The sequence below is a fragment of the Festucalex cinctus genome, chromosome 16 (genome assembly GCF_051991245.1).
Source record: "Festucalex cinctus isolate MCC-2025b chromosome 16, RoL_Fcin_1.0, whole genome shotgun sequence".
NCBI lineage: Eukaryota > Metazoa > Chordata > Actinopteri > Syngnathiformes > Syngnathidae > Festucalex > Festucalex cinctus.
In genome coordinates this window covers 17,683,823-17,696,052 of record NC_135426.1, presented here as the reverse complement: position 1 = coordinate 17,696,052, position 12,230 = coordinate 17,683,823, and the positions used below count along the sequence as shown (strand labels likewise).

The 12,230-nt window shown below is 39.3% G+C and overlaps 1 protein-coding gene across 5 annotated transcripts in view; it reads right to left on the bottom strand.

The window, feature by feature from the left end:
• Nucleotides 1–1,657: 1,657 nt before the first annotated feature.
• The window catches only part of tspan11 (tetraspanin 11), a 16,790-nt gene continuing 6,217 nt past the window's right edge, over nucleotides 1,658–12,230 (bottom strand). For 2 of the 5 annotated variants that reach the window (XM_077500743.1, XM_077500741.1), the window contains 8 exons: nucleotides 10,767–10,880; nucleotides 10,191–10,382; nucleotides 7,796–7,870; nucleotides 7,594–7,698; nucleotides 6,719–6,877; nucleotides 6,553–6,639; nucleotides 5,211–5,293; nucleotides 1,658–3,391 (listed from right to left, as the gene is read on the bottom strand). In XM_077500743.1, coding sequence (XP_077356869.1) covers nucleotides 5,216–5,293; nucleotides 6,553–6,639; nucleotides 6,719–6,877; nucleotides 7,594–7,698; nucleotides 7,796–7,870; nucleotides 10,191–10,382; nucleotides 10,767–10,853 — 783 coding nt within the window. In that variant the 5' untranslated portion in view covers nucleotides 10,854–10,880 and the 3' untranslated portion in view covers nucleotides 1,658–3,391; nucleotides 5,211–5,215. The remainder of the gene's footprint in view (nucleotides 3,392–5,210; nucleotides 5,294–6,552; nucleotides 6,640–6,718; nucleotides 6,878–7,593; nucleotides 7,699–7,795; nucleotides 7,871–10,190; nucleotides 10,383–10,766; nucleotides 10,881–12,230) is intronic. The other 3 variants (XM_077500744.1, XM_077500742.1, XM_077500745.1) reach the window with 2 other exon arrangements.

The window sequence follows — 12,230 nt, the reverse complement described above, 5'->3', positions numbered from 1 at the left end:
AATGCGAAGACATTCATCATTGGGTCTCAAAGCCGTGAGTACCAGCGCGTGCGATACCTGCACGGTCAAGCATCACGGCTTCAACATCAAACATCTGTTTGGTATCAATCAGTGCCCCCGTCAGACTGTGGCATTTTGTTTCCATCTCCCACCGCATACCTGCCGAACCGCAAGAACCTCGACTCCGTGGTCCCTTTCCCACTGTAAATGCTGGACTGTGTGTGCGCGCTTTGTCAGGAGTTTCATCGCGGGCATAAAAACTGCTCACATGAAGTGGATTGGGTGAGAAGCCAAGATGAAGGGCGTCTTGCGACTCCGTGGAGTGGCTCTCCGGCGACCCTCACTTTTGATACTTCTGAGCTCCAATGCTCCACTAATGAGGCGTTCTTTCGTCAAGACACTGAAGAAATTCCGACTTTCCATGCGCGTAATGAGCACATTTGGAACCAGAAGCCTTAGAATTTCAATTTGAGGCAGAAATGTGTCAATGATGCATTTTTATTAAACGGTTCCTAGTGCATATAGGCTCCCTCTAGTGAAAGAATCTTTGAATGAAATATCAAATACAGGACAGAATTTAACTTTTAAGTATAATTCATTGGCATTTAATCATTTAGAAATGTATTTTATCTTGAATTCATTGAGGTCATTTTTAGGGGTGTCAAAATTAGTGAGTTAATGTTAATTTAAAGTTACTTTAACGCCACTATTTTTTATTTTATTTTTTGGCTTCAACAGGCAACCCCACCATGGGGTTATTTGTAAGAACTGTCAAGCATATTCACTACATGGAGATGACATTCACGATTCGCTTACAGCAAGCACAAAGGATCCTAGTTCTGGAGAAATTGTTTTGTCAGATCTGAATATGGAAACAATTTGATGATAACGACGCTCTGTAATTCTCTGTACATATTGTATCTGTGACCTTTTAGCCTTTTTTATTTTTTTTCTTCCTCCCTTCCTCTCTCCCACTTCATATTTATATTAAAAAAATAAGTAAAAAAATAAATAAATAAATAAAGTATAAAAAAAAATAGGAATACATTCAATAATAATGCATATATTTGTGGAGATGGAGATCAAGTTGTACTTTACAATTTTTAAAATGTGCAGAATTTCACAAGTTACTTCATAAAGTTACTTCTTAAAGATTAGACAACTCTTAATATGAAAACAAAAATGCACTGAGCTGTCAGTGTCTTACAAATGCAATTATGCCATCTAGTGGCAGATAATGACTGCAACACAAATCAATATCACACTCGTTTTTTACAGTACAGTACATCTTTTTCATTTTAACTCAATTTTATGAATTGTGAAATTACTGTATGAATGACTAAAAGATGCATCCACATATCAGTTTAACATTTTTTCCACTTTTATGTTAAGAGTATATGAATACTTTTATTGTACATTTAGAAGAGATATCAAATTTGCGATTAATCGTGAGTTAACTATTGAAGCATGCGATTAATTACAATTAAAAATTGTTATCACCCGAGACCCTTAGTAAGTTAAATCTTAGTTAAATCTTAACATAAATCTTACATGAAACACATTTCGCAATACATGATGGGCAGATTAATCTAAATTAGCCATTACTGTCCATTCATATATAAAAGGGCTTGCTTATGGACACATTTTTGGAAAAAGGCAACATACTCAAGATTTATTTGCTTGTTAAATTTCACACTTGATGGATAGGCAGGCACTCTGGAGAGCAGATTATTACAATAATTTTCTGTAATATGTCCCATTTCAAAATATCTGTTCGCCAAATCACGGCTCAAGGGGAAAAACTTCCTTTTCGAGCACAAACTTTTTTTCTCCTCTCCATCTAGCTGACACATGACAAATAACAGCCAGCGCAACGGCTTACTCACTTGAAAATCCCCGTGAAGTGTTTACATCACGTTACGCGGCTTCATGCACGGCTAATCAACTGCGGCCAAACAAACCTTGGACCCCCGCACGCAGATGTGCGCGTCTGAAAAGTGTTCCCACACACGTCCAACTGCTTAAGGCGGCGGGTTATTGCTCGCAGGTGCACACGGCCAGACATTGCTTGTACTGACACAGGAAAACCAAGTGAGTCATAACGTGTTTACAAGGCACATAGACCAACAATTATGTCAATTTGTTTCTTTCATGTTGTGTCAAACAATGTTTTCAAATAATACATGATATTCTTCCCAAGTTCTTCTGAACAATTTTTGGACATCTTCACGAGGAGGAACTTGAAACCCCGTAACAAAATGTTGGACATCGTCCAGACCATTTGTCCTTTAAATTGTTGATAGCGTTCTGAGCAACGACGCGGGAAAACCGAAGCTAAGGGACGGGAACGAAAGAATAACAGACGAGTCATCATGTGCTACCAATACAGCACTAACAATAGGACGCGAGCAATTGAAGTACGCACAGTTTCATTTCGCCGCGACCCCAAGAACCACATCAGTGCTAAATGTGGTTTGAATGAGACACCGCCGCCAAGAATGGAGAAATTACAGGGGAAGCCCACTGCGAGGAATATAATTACATGACAATAAAACAGGGGTCAAGTTCAGACTTGACTGAAGGAACTCATCTTGGGCAGAAATGCTCATTGAGCAGCGAATATCACAAGATAAAGACCAGGAGTAGTACACCATCGTTTCCTAAATGTGAGCTTTGTCTCCCTCTAGTGGTTCACAACTGGATTTGGATTTGTAGTGATGTTCACTTTGTTTTTAATATTTGTGGAGTTGTACGGAAAATATTGGGAGCATTTGAATCCCATTCATTAGCACCAGTCATGTTTTATTTTAAACGCCATTTTATGTTTTTTTTTTTATAACTGCCTGTCAAGGTTGACTGGTCACTTCATTAGGCACACCGGCATGAAAACTGATGTACAGTACATTGATTAAGTGACAATAATTTGTTTTGATTGACATTGTCAGATGATTTACGGCTAATTTTGAATACGAAAGCGTACATAATGTTGTGAGTAGTGAGAGTAAAATATTTGGAATTCGAGGTATTAAGGCTACTTATGTTTCTTCCCATATATATATGCGCCATGACACTGGACAGGCACAACGTTAAACAATATGCATACACCGTCAACTCCACTTTTTGCTACATTTCAGACACAATCCTAATTTACAGGCACAGACGCTGGCAGAAAAGCACTGAAACACTGAATATAGCACCTCTACATGGTCTAATAATAAAGCTTAAATGCAAGACATGCTCCAGGAGGCCTCCTTTGTTCAACACGCAAGAGAACGCAAGGAACCGGACGAGGAAAATAAAAAAGGAGCCAGCAAATGGCAGCAGGCGTCAGTCAGTAAGGCTCCATCTTGATCCTCCAGTACAAGCAGCAGGTGAGCACCATTCCACAGATCTGTAAACAGGAAGTGGCGGGTCAAAGGCGACCGTTAAGCACGACGCCGCCACGCCGGGGAAAAAAAAAAAAAAAAAAGAGCGCATGCGGCCGGTTATATGAAGATGATAACGTCAATGTTAGCGGTCAGGGAGCCACTGAAGCGATGGGGGTGCAGATGGATTTGGTCCAGATGAGAACACACGAGGAACTTCACCAATAAAAGAATGATTGACACAAGACCACAGAAGAAGCAGAGCGGGGAGTGTTATTGAGTGAAGCGACTGACAAGACTTGACAAACGGCCTCTTCAAGCCTTCCATTGCGTCATCACAATCTCCAGTTCGTGTCAAAGCACACACGATGACAGCATCCATGCGTGGAAAACACTGAGGCCTGATTTGGTGCTGCTGTTTTGGCTAGCATCAGAATTCAAATGGGCAGTTAACTCCGTAATATATGGAAATAGGATCTTGCTTATTTTTCCTTAATGGAGCTTGAGTTAGAAAAAAAAAAAAGAGAGATTGTCGCTGTCGGCTAGAACGTCATGTGCAAATATGGTCAATTTCACATTTTTTTCACACTGTTGGTCCCTAACCAGTTTTAAAATCATATGATATTATTATTATATATTATTAGAATTTTTTATTTGATTATTTTTATTAAAATATATATATAATAAAAAATGTATAATTTTTTGTTTTTTAATCAGATTAACTCATTTGCTTCCAAAAACGTATAAAAATGTTCTATTTTAATAATAGTCACAAAAACGTATTTATACATTTAAAAAAAAATAATTTTTATTTTTATTTTTTATTTTTAATGCTAGAGCACAACAAAGGCTTTGATGCAGCCTCTAACCTGAAGAGGTCGATTAAAAGCAATGGTAGTTATTACAAAAACGGCCAGCAGGTGGCAGCAGACTATAAGATCTACCAGGGCCATGTTGCAAAAAGCTCTTTCCCCACTGTTTTAAACAGATTTGTGAATAAGGATTAAATGTAGCTATATTCTAATGCTAATTGCTGCAAAACGGAAACAGAAATATACTTTTTTCCCTGATGAGAGAAGAGCATCTAATCTTTCTTTTGGTATGTTCCGTTTTTTTTTTTTTTTTTTTTTTTTTTTTAATAGCAATAGAACATAATATTTTATGGGCCTTGCAAAATCAGTCAAAATCCAGTAAAACAGCCGGGAGCGAAGGAGTTTGCTTCAGTGAAAATGGCTGGGGGTAAATGAGTTAATCACATCTTAGAATTTTGATTAATCACAATTAATCACTTAATTAAAATTGCTTTTTATCAACATTTTTTGCAAGCCAAATGCACCATATTCAACATATTTTAATCCTCTGCACAATCTCATTCTCCTCTTTTTCTAATCAGTTAATTACAGTACTTGCATAATTTAAAATTAAAAAAAAATATTCCAATAGTTTGACATGAACAAATATTCTGAATGTCATACACAAACATCTATTAGTTTAATGCATGTAGTAATGTTTACTGCTCTTTAACGTAACCGTCCGCTGTCAAGCTAAAATTAATAGTGTCATTAATCTGCATTAATACATGATTAATGCAATATTTTTTGTGCTTAATCAATGCGTTAAAGCTTTAACTTTGAGAGCACTAATATTATTTTATATTATATTATCTATATAATTATTACATTATTTCAAATCCTTCCAGAGGCGCAAAAGTAAAATAAAGTTGGACAGCCACTGTAAAGAAACACAAAGCAGGCAGTTGCATTCGTCACATGACACGCATGCGCACACGCATGCAAAGGTCATCTAAACTGTAGAACACGGGAGCAAAAAAAGTGCAGCGCTAACCACGTTCACAATGTAGCCAAATCTTCCTCTTCTTCTTTATAGAGAAGATAGATAAAGCAGGCGGTCAAGATTGCCCCGGCCAGCTAAACACAAATACACGCGCGCGCGCGTGGGTTAGTGCGTCACACAAAAACGAGCTACGAAATCGACAAGTCAAACTACAGCCAGGGGGTTAAAACCTGCATTTAGGTGTTAAATGCAAGCATGTGAATCAATATTAGGACAGACGGGAAGGAACATGATATGTACATACTCAACATCGTACCATTTGTTTGGGAGTAAGATGTAATAAGATCTGTTTTGTTCTAAACGTAAACAATCCGACTTAACACTTACCTCTGTCACATAAGACACTTTTTGTTCTAAAAAGGCGTGTCAAAATTAGTGTTAATTTTGATTTAATATAAAGTTCCTTTAATGCCACTTTTTTTTATTTTTTTTTATGTGTGATTAATGACAGCCCCTTTCTTGGAAAGCCTGTACTGAGGTAATTCCAGTCACAAATTTCATAGTAATGCATATATTTGTAGAGACTGGGGTCAAGTTGTATTTTACAATTTTAAAAATGTGCAGAATTTCACAAGTTACTTCATGTTAAAAATTAGATAGCTCTTAATATGAAAAGAAAAAAAGCACTGAGCTTTCACCACTTTGCAAATGCAATTATGCCATCTAGTGACAGAAAAAGTGACCTCAACACAAATCAACATCACACAAATTTTTCACAGTACATCTTTTAAATTTCAAGTCAATTTTATGAATTATTATGAAATTACTGTATCAATGACTGAAAGATGCAACCATATTTTTATTAGTTTAACATTTTTCCCATTTTTATGTTAACAAGAGTATGAAAACTTAGATAAAAAAATATATTGTACATTTTATTGGACATTTAGAACAGATTTGCGAAAATTTGCGATTGTATTATTGAAGTTATGCAATTAATTACGATAAAAATTTTGAATGGCCTGACACCTCTTGTTCTAAACATAAATCATTCGACTTAACACGTGCCTTTGTCACATTTGTTCCACAACAATTTATTCCTAAGAAATGCAAGGTGGCATTCAGCAGGCTGGTAGATACAAGTAAAAAGGAACCATGCAGATTGTTATTGTTTGGGCTCAGATTTCTCTAAAAGTCATTACGAGGCCAGATTGAAATACATCATGGAACAAATCAATGAAAATGAATATAATCAAAATGATTTACTACTATTTCTATCGTTTTAATGGTTAGCTAACTGGATCCACTGATTTATCGCCAACTTTGAAGGTTAATAGCTTTTAAATGAAAATGACCGCAAAGAAATGACTTTTGCAAATCTTCCTCCACATACCTGCAGACATGCCACCCCGATGCCCACGGCGCCGATGATCAACAGGTGGTCGGCCAGGAAGTGCTCCAGCTTGGTGATGCAGCCGCCCTGCGAACGGTGAGTAGCCAATGAAGAGTGACGCTGGCCGCCTGTGATGTGCGGCTCAAATCGGGGGGGCGCTGCTCACCTCCACCTTGTAGATGTTTGACGGGTGGTCTCGGACGCCGCAGTCAGGCGTGACTGACTTGCAGCAGCTGTCGGGCACCAGTCGGCCGTCGGCGCGCTTGGACGAGATGTAAACGCTGCTTGTCCAGTCTTGGAAGCTGTCACTGCCGCAGCACTTGAACTGCCAAGGACAAATGGTGGCGGCGTTGCTGCCTTGAGATGCATGTCTCATTTAGCTTCAAAACACTCCTATCTTAAATAGTGTTCTTCCGATACCGATACTGCATAAAAACAGTGGTATCGGTATCGGTGACTACTCATGCCGATACCATTCATTCCAACGCTAATATAGGATTTTGGATGCAGCATCTTGTGTCTTGCTCGTGCACGACATTCACTGATATGTGACATGTTCACTGCATGCCGATCTAAGATATCCTATTGGACCTTGAATGCTCTGAAACAATGGCAGGACAGCTTTTTCATGTTGAGGAAAAAAAAAAAACGTAAGTATCGATATGGTATCGGTATCGGCCGATACTGCAAAGCTGGGTATCGGGAGCCAAAAAACGGTATCGGAACAACACTAATCTTAAATCACCTTTCCTGATTGAAATAAATGGAGATGTCAAATCCATTCTACCCCCGACCCCCCCACCACTACCACAACCTAAATAAAAAAATATATATATTTTTAATGAGAAAAATAGCACTCATAATGTCCATCTCATCCATTTTCTTAACCGCTTGGTCCTCACAAGGGTCGTGGGGGTGTTGGAGCCTATCCCAGCTGGCTTCGGGCAGTAGGCGGGGTACACCGACAAATTAAAGATGAAGAATATCAAATCTTGTCTCGTGGAAGAAAGCTTCGACATCCACGTTTGAAACTAAACGCACCTCTTGTTGTAGTTTATCCACCGCTAACGTGATGGCCTCCTTCCCCGGTTGGTCATAGTTGTCCGTCATGGTCTGCTTGAGATGCTGCTTCAGCTCCTCGCTCAGCTGAAAACAAACACCACAATCTCTCAAACACTTACAATAATAATATTAGCTTTTTTATGTTTGTTTGTTTGTTTATGTTTTAATACTGGCAAGTTACCCTCTGGTAATAGACGTAAGCCAGAACTCCAGCCACCAGTTCAATGAGGAAGATCAACAGCAGGCAGAAGAAATACTGGAAAAGCGTGACAAATGCAAATGTTGAGTTCCCAGTAGGGAAGTAACTTGACAAAGTGTGTCCATTAAAAACTTTCGGTGGCTGTCAGACGAGTGGCATCTGTCTCCCGTCCGTGACACGGCGCGGGACGAGATGTTTTGACTGGCGGGGGCGGAACACCATTTCCTCGGGGGAATTTCCATTATGCGTCGTGATTAGCTTGAAAAATACGGATCATCTCCCCGGCATCATTTCAAAACTAAAGCCATGATCCAAGCTGGGAGGCACTCAACGCAAACAAACGCTAATGACTCTAATTGCATTGACTAAAGACTTGAAAATCCCGGGCGACGTTATGCAAGCTGCAAAGTGAACAAAACCACCCACTCGTTTTCATTCTCTCGTTCAAATACGAGCGTGGGCGGCATCTTCGTGGGAAACAAGATGCTAAAATATTGAGTCAAATAAACGACTGCAGTGAAGCGGGTAGTTTGCATTTACTATGCAGCGTGGATGTCATGGAAAATGTCGATGTGACTTGAACAGCCTGCTGTGTATGTTCTGTTAAACACACACGTCTCTTTGTGCTTCCCGCCCACACGCGCACACTTATAACACTCTCCTGCACAAACCACACATGTGAAAAATAGCACACAGTGATCGAACGCAACACAAGGCTGTAAAAGCCCGAAACATACTCGATGCAAGCACCTCATTATTGCATCCATCTATCCACGATAGACACGAACCTATAAATAGTCCCGCAGTAGCCAAGGTTCCCCTCCTGCCTGTGTAAAATAATGAGGACAGCAAGGGCCTTGTCACAGTCACGTGTCACTTTCTCCTAACAAGTCGCAAGGAGAGGGCGCCTCCTGTTGCAAACATGACAGCCTCAGACGCTCGCATGATGCTTTTAATGCACCGCAAGAGCCGAGAAAACAGGATGTTATGTCACAGGGTGACTTGACTGGCACAGGCAGTACAATGGGCACCTAATAAACTGGAGATTCATGGCTTGGCACCGGCTTTCACTTTGGAAAAAACGTACACTTTTGCTGCTGAGTCACCAGTGTGTGTGTTTTTTTTCCCCCTGAGAGCTCTTTTTTTTTTGTGGGGGGGTTATGGGTGCGCGTGCGTGATTGTGCTCATTAATTCACCTGAAACCTAATAAAAATCGCATACCCTTAACCTTAACTGGATACTTCAGAGTCTCGCCAGAGACGTGAAGTTCAGAAGGTCATGAGACCAGAGGAAAGATCAAAAGAAAGAAATCTGAAGCAAAGAAAGATGAAGCAAAGTGAAATCCAGCACCAACCAGACCTGGTTACAAAACCAGACTCTTTCACCAACCCCAGAAACCTCTAAATTCCAACTGATTAGGGAGATCACAAGAGACCAGAGGAAAAACTAAAGAAAGGAAGGAAGGATAGATGAAGCAGAGTGTTCAGTGACCAGTGGGAGGGAGAAGAGAATTCTGTTTGAATTTCAGTAATGCTGGTGTGGGGGATCTGGCATGCATGAGAACCTCCACCAAAAAGGGGAGCCGTCAACCCCGATCCAACAAGGTAATCGCAGCCCTGCCACGGCCCCCCAGGCCACGGCAGCGTCAGGGCACAACCCCACGGGCCCCGTATAAGAATATTGACAAAGTCATGATAAAATTAAAATGTAAAACATATGTAAATTTAAAAAAAAAAGAAAAATATATACAATGAACAAAACAGAAAAATAAATAAAAATTTTTTAAAAGGAAATGAAAACCAAATTATTTTTTGTTAAATATGGGCATGTCCTTTATAAGTGCAAAAATATTCCATTCCTGAAAATAATAATACGTCTGCTTTGCTGCAATTTACAACACAACCTTCATTCTGCGGCAAACTAGTTTATTTTTTGGTGATTAACTCTTTGACTGCCAAATACGTTTAATAACGATTAGTAAAATCACGATGTATGCTGCCATAAACGTGAAATGACGTCATCTACGTTTTTGTTTTTTTTCCGTCAATGGACGGAGCAACGTTTAAATGCAGCGCTGCCCGGTCAATGGGTTGTGGAATCAAAAACACCACCTAACTATGGCCAGCAGATGGCAGCATTGTGTCTCTTTTCAATGGGCTGCTGGTGTATGGAATTTCAATGAAATGTGACGGAATTTGATGGAATGCTCGTAAATGGCACTGTGCAGGTTATTATTTTTTTTTTTTCATAACGTGTGGCAGTAAGAGTTCACTTGTGCTGCACCGGGAAAAAAAAAAAAAAACATTAAAATGAAAATGAAGTGACAATGACAATCATTCCCGTTTTGATGCGACTTGCACTGCGTCTCCAAACTGACCGTGGACAGACAGCTCCTCTGTTCGCGGATGACAGCGCAGCAGCCCAGGAAGCCCGTGAGCACCACCAGGGCGCCGGCCAGGATGAGGATGTAGGCGGAGACTGCGAAGGTGCTGGATGCCAGCAGGCTCAGAAACTCGCTCTTCTCCACCAGCGTCCAGACGCCCACGGCTAGCACGGCGGCACCTCCCACCTGAAAGTGCAATTAGTACAAACTAAGTTGGATGTCGCACAGAGCGGAGACATAATGTCCACTTCCTGATCAACAAGAAAAAGGGCGCTTTCCAATTGTGTTCCTCTGGAGGAAATTCCTGCAGCGCCCTGATGTTTTGCAGCAGAAAAAGACTCAAAGTCTGCATCAAACTTTTTCTAAATGTCTTCAAGTGACCCCGAGAGTGTCGAGTTGGCAAAGCCTGTCAAGCTCTTTAAAGCAATTTATGAGTCATTACATGCCAAGTCCATAAAACTCCTACGCGGCTCTCCCAGCACTTTGAAGGAAGCGCTAAAGCTTTTTAAATATGAGCATCGTTAGCGGGCCAGTGGATTTTTGTGGGCGAACGTATCGCTTGTGACTTACCCAGAAGAGTGAGTTGAAAACAAACAACAGGTACTTGAGACACACGGTCAGCCAGTCTTCCTCGCCGTCTTTGTAAGCGGACGACATTGTCCTGCTTCCTCCAGTTAAGTGCTGCTGAAAGAACACAAAACAACATAAACAGAGTTTATTTATTTCATGCATTCTATTTGCGGCTTGATATCGGCTCCACATTATCATCCTCTAACCACACGCTTTCAATTAATTATTCACAACACTCGGCAGTTCATAAACTCTCAATCACCATCTGGTGGCACAGAGTTTTCAGTTCTGTAAATAAACACCCTTCTTATTGTGTGAGAAGCATCTTCATTGATCTGCTGAGCATTATTTCATGCACATACAATGTAAATATATTTTAACGATCTTTTCAACACAAGACTATTGATATTAATTGTCACAAATAAATAACATAACTTTGACATAAACTAGTGAACTAATAAGGTCATATTTTTCTTGTATGTACTAATACTGTTACATTAACTAATATTTTGTAGTAAAATGACAATGTTGTGCATTGACGTAAGCTGTGTGTGTGCAAAAAGTACAGAGACTAGTATTTTGTCAACATTATTAAACTAGTAAAGTGACAGCACTTTTGATGTAAACCATTGGCGTCGTTAGACCTCATTTACGGGGCTCAAGCCTCCCTAAAATGTTCTTCAGCCCTCCCTAAATGAATCAATTGTGTATTTTTTTTTAAATAAATATATACATATATTTTCAAAAACCTTAAATATATAGTATACAGAAAGTGAAATGAACTAAATATTCAGGCACATAACCTCATTATTCATGTACATATAATCATAAATCTGTTGTTCCTTTACGTCCAAGTGTAAGGTCGTCCATGCTTCTCATGTGTCATTATCCAATTCATTCCACTTAATCATGTCAAAAACGTCCTTATGAGTAAAAATCATGTCCATGTTTTCACTGCGTCGTCGACTGCGACAATGTGTACATATTAGGGCTGCACGATATTGGAAAAACATGTGATATGTGATATACTTGCTGAACATAGCGATATTGATATTATTGCGATATTTAACATGTACCTCAAGAAATTACATTTTTATTATCTAATGAAAGAAAAACATTTTTCATGCAGCAAAATAAGCAACCTTCATGTAATCTTAGTTAATTAATTGTAATTATGTCTTGATAACACACATTTTAGTTAGCATCTGACTGGTCAAATTCATATAAAAAGCATAAAATTCCGTATAAAACTTATTGCATGACTTATGCGATATGCATATTGCAAGGGCCAATTATCGCGATATCGATATTTTTTCGATATATTGTGCAGCCCTAGTACATATATATATTTTTGGTTAATTTTATAAAAATGCTTCATGTGTTTGTGTACCATGTCAAAAATACTGACAAAAATAACACAAAATCTAATGATAACTTTAACTTTTTCACAGTAATTTATTGCTT